The sequence below is a fragment of the Cupressus sempervirens genome, chromosome 5, assembly GCF_028749045.1.
Source record: "Cupressus sempervirens isolate cs-2001-9-10 chromosome 5, ASM2874904v1, whole genome shotgun sequence".
NCBI classification, from domain to species: domain Eukaryota; kingdom Viridiplantae; phylum Streptophyta; class Pinopsida; order Cupressales; family Cupressaceae; genus Cupressus; species Cupressus sempervirens.
In genome coordinates this window covers 860955280-860959742 of record NC_143122.1, presented here as the reverse complement: position 1 = coordinate 860959742, position 4463 = coordinate 860955280, and the positions used below count along the sequence as shown (strand labels likewise).

Genomic DNA, 4463 nt, shown 5'->3' with positions numbered 1-4463 from the left:
AATAGTGCCTTCTAATTTGAATGCATTTTGATATTTCATACAACTTGCCCTTTGTGATATAACTTAGGTGTCCATTGTTCACATTATGACCTCTACTTCTATTCTTTTAACATATAATTTAAGGTCTTGTCTAATAAACGAAGGCATAAATGAAATGTAATACTAAAATCACCATCTTTGTTTTGGTGTTTTTTTTAAAATTAAGGGGTTGTCTTCACTACCAACCCAACAATCTATTTTGGGGCAAGCAAGGTGAAACTAGTCAAGCACACACACTCATAGCACATACACACCATTTAAATCCAAGTCTTGAATCCGTAGAGATAATCCAAGAGCTCAAACTCAACCACTACACCACCACACAGACAAGAACCAATTATAGCTGACTCTCACTAACAGGGAGGTGTTGGTCAATGAGCTTTGAAGGACCTATGTTTCAAAGGTTGTTTCGAAGGAAAGGTAATTTTTTATAGTAATAGTAATTTTCAAACCCGACCACAAATTGCCTTCTCCTATGCAAAAGATAATCTAGCAGCTTCCCATTTTCAACACTTTAACATATACACAATAATATATACACAAGAACCAATTATAGCCTACTCTCACTAATAAGGAGGTGGTGGTTACTGAAGTTTGAGCAACCTATGTTTGAAAGGTTGTTTCAAGAGGAAGTTGTTTTTATTAAAGTAATAGTAATTTTCAAAGGGCCACAAATTGCCTTCTCCGATGCAATTTATGATAATCTCTGCAGCTTCCCGTCGCTTTTTCTTCCGACGTCAGCACTTTAATTCATATTCCCACGAATATGTTGACGGAAAATAAGCGAAGCAACCCCTCTGAACAAATCGGTGAAAGCTTTCATCCCTTTGAAACAATATGTAGTCACTGTTCATACCAATCGAACAAATAATACACCTTGGGGAGCGCATTTGGGTGTTCCTGAAATCGGTATATTAGTCTTGGCTAGACACAGTTAGCTACTCTCTGGTTTGTACTCTGGAGTTGGTCTCTGAAGGCCTTCGTTTGGTGTTCTTTTTGATTGGTCAAGCACTTCGATATTATTTGGGGAAAATTATTATGGCTGCCAGGTATGGAATTTGAGAACCTTTTTGAATGTTTGAAAGTTTTGTTGATTTAGGTGTAGGTCTGCAAGCCCCTTTTAATTTTAAATAGGGTTTGAAACTAGAGCGGCTCATAAGTCTTAGACCTTTCAACTCTGCATAGGATTTTTTGGGTAATTTTTGGGTGAGTTGATTAGCTGCCTTCTTAAATGATCATTGGTACCGAACATGAATGTTTATCCATAATTCAAATCTACGAAGCCCTTACGTCATTAACCAAACGGGATTTAGGTTTTCTTTCCATGGCTAATAACTCACTGCTGAAATTAAAGATCGGACACAAGGTGTGCTACATATTCATACCTTCCTCTGGTTTCCATCATCTTTGACCTTGTTGTAACGTGTGAAAAATTGCTGAAGAGAACTATAAGAAACTGCGGAACAAATATACTGGAAAAACAAGGCAATCTCTGAAATTTACAAGAACATCTCAAGATAGCTAAATGGGGTAGGAGCTGAAGCAAACATGAACATTTCTCATCATGTAGCCACAATATTGGTTTCAAAAGCATAAAGAGTGGAATCTCTAGAGTGCCATCTTTATGCATCCTCCTTCCATTGAACAGGAGAAAAGTGACCATAAGATGCAAAACGCGGAGCCCTTGCCCTGTTTTTAAATCGGGCTGTTAGCTTATTGCCAGGTCAAGCTCTGAAACAGGGGACATATGCTAAAGATGACCGCTAATACAAAACTGTAAACAATCCGACTTGGCTCAGTTTTCTGACGCCCTGATAAAACTTCCAAAAACGATGAAGATAGCTCCGAATTTGAGAAATAAACATAACTATAGACAAAGATTTACAACTGAGATGAAAACTACTACTGGTGGAATTAATAGAAACATAGTTACATATCCAAAAGGATCCTCAAAAATGCAACATCCCACTTCCAACCTTTCTCGCAAATTTCAAATCATAACTCTTTGCAACATGGCTAAGCAACAATCCGACTATACAAGGCATTTGATCTCCAGAATTCATGTTATGTGGAAGGTAATTACTAATTTTCATTGACAATTTTACATCATTGTCCCTCCACAAAGCGATCAAGAGTCAGACTAGTCAAGGTTATGCCAATAGCATAGGCTGTCCACTCCTGTTTTTGCTCTAATAGATTTAGATTTTTCATAACGAATTCTATAAAAAAATTCTTTACTTTGTCCTGGGAATAAACCTCTTTGTAAAGTTAGGTTATAGAATCTTCAAATGTAAGAGCTTTACCACTATCACAAGACAAAATTTTACTGATGTGTCTGTTGCAATATTTTGACCTTACCCCTTGTTCTTGTCATTGATAAATGGGTCAATGGAGTTGTGGAGTTGAAGTTCAAAGGCTACGATCTCCAACAACCAGTTATGACAGGTCAGGTATGTGATTCAGCACATTGAATTAGCTTGAATCATGTCATTTAGGATATCGTCGGTTCCACACCTTAACTTCCCCTAAAAAGTCAAGCCCCATTCCAATTGATTCCTTCTCTTATTAATTGGAAACATATGTTTCCTTCTTTCAGTTTGAGCTGGCGTCATGCATAAACCTCTATTAATATATATCAGTTGTACACTTCAAGATTTCCAATTTATGGTTTTTTAAGTACGTTTATTCTTTTGTAGAGCTACAGGGTACAGGAAATTAGATGCATACTTTTGGCAAAAGAGCTATCTGATTAATATTAATATTAGAATGGCTTGATTTTATAAGTGACATTCTTGTAGCTTGCATGGAATTTATAAACAACTTTTTTTTCTCATTTTGTGGGGATCCTTTTTATGTGTAGTTATGAGGAGGAGGAGATTGCGGATGAACCGAGTTATAGTTTAGGCAAAGGAACCACAAGCATTCATGTCACAGCCCTTGATGGCCTTGTCAATGTCAATTCCTTATTCACATTAGCTGTATTTGTTGGTTTGACCGCAACGTCTCCTAGTGAGGGAGAACTAGTGGAAAGTTCAAATTGCGCTGCTGGTGAAGACATTAGAAGAAACCTTCTGACATTCCAAGTAGTGTCATTCGGTTCATTTCTGTTCTCCAGCTTGGTTGCACAGGGATTGAAGCAAACCATAGTTCTGATCAATAGCAATGATGTGAAGATGGTCTTCAAGGCTTATATCAACAACACCTTATTAAGAGTTGGGATGCTTTTATCTGCTTTGGGTTCAGTTTGTGGTTCCATTTTTCTGATGCTGGCTTTGATGGATTTGATTCAAATAAAGCTTGGGACCCTTTCCTGTGGAAGCAGTCGATCTATAGGAGCAGTTGTGCCTCTTTTCATGTTAGTACCAACAGCCTTGGTTATCTACATTTGCATTGTTACGTATGCTTTCTTGCATTAGGTCGCATTTATTTTACAAAGGAAAAAGTTAAGAATAGGAGGCGTCAGATATCATTAGTCTGTTAATTTTTACTTGTTTCTGGCCTGAGTAGCCTATTTATACCTTGATTTGGAGGAAGAATAAAGAAGGCTTTTATATTCTGTATTATATATGCCACATACTCTGTTCTTTTCTTGTAATATGTATTCTTTCTGTTGTAGAGGGGATCCCAGATTCTAGTAATGTATTTATTTTGAGTAGCATTTTAATCAACTTTAAAAAAAGTACCATCTGTAGTCTGTTGTCTCCCGGTGGAGTGGTAAAGTTGATGCCTCTATTGTGGAGCGACTCTGGTTTTCTTGCGGGTTATGAACATTATTTACATATTTATTGAAGAAGGTGATTACTGTAATCACTATGATATATGTCGTATTTGAATATCAATTAATCCTCACATAATGTGTTTCTGGCGACCATATTAAAATAAAACACTATAATCAATGACAGATCTTTCTGATCTTGTAGTGATGTATATTATAATTGCTGCAAATTACAAAAAGATATGATGGCTATTAGTGTACCTTGTCACTAGTTAACGGATTTGTTTGTTAGAGAAAAAAATGTAATACTTATAATGAGATATCTTTTATAAGCAGTTGTATTGTATAAAATGTTTATTTTCTGGAATAGATTGTGTAGAGATTTTTCATCAACGTTTCGAATCACACTACGTGATCCATCATCAGGAAGATAGAGCAAGAGATGTCAAATAATGCAAGAGGCAGATTTAGCATAGGGTCACAATTTAAGGAGACCAGGAAGAGAGGGACTGCACACTCCCCAACGTCAGTCAAAAGAAGACAAAATAAAAGATAAAACATAAAAACACCCAAAAACAGCAAGGGGGAGGCCAAACCACCCCAGACATAAAGAGAAAGCAACAATAGAGACCAATATAAATGATATAATGCGAGCATGTTTAGAGGGTGTTTAAGAAAGACTACCCATTAGTAAAAAAGAGTACCAACA

At 36.5% G+C, this 4463-nt stretch overlaps 1 protein-coding gene across 1 annotated transcript; it reads left to right on the top strand.

The window, feature by feature from the left end:
• Positions 1-793: 793 nt before the first annotated feature.
• LOC149558628 (uncharacterized) lies at positions 794-3857 on the top strand. The gene is made up of 2 exons (XM_089832774.1): positions 794-1088; positions 2900-3857. Exons 1-2 carry the CDS (start codon positions 1078-1080, stop codon positions 3453-3455), a joined length of 567 nt encoding a protein of 188 aa, XP_089688900.1. The 5' UTR covers positions 794-1077; the 3' UTR covers positions 3456-3857.
• The last annotated feature ends 606 nt before the right edge of the window (positions 3858-4463 follow it).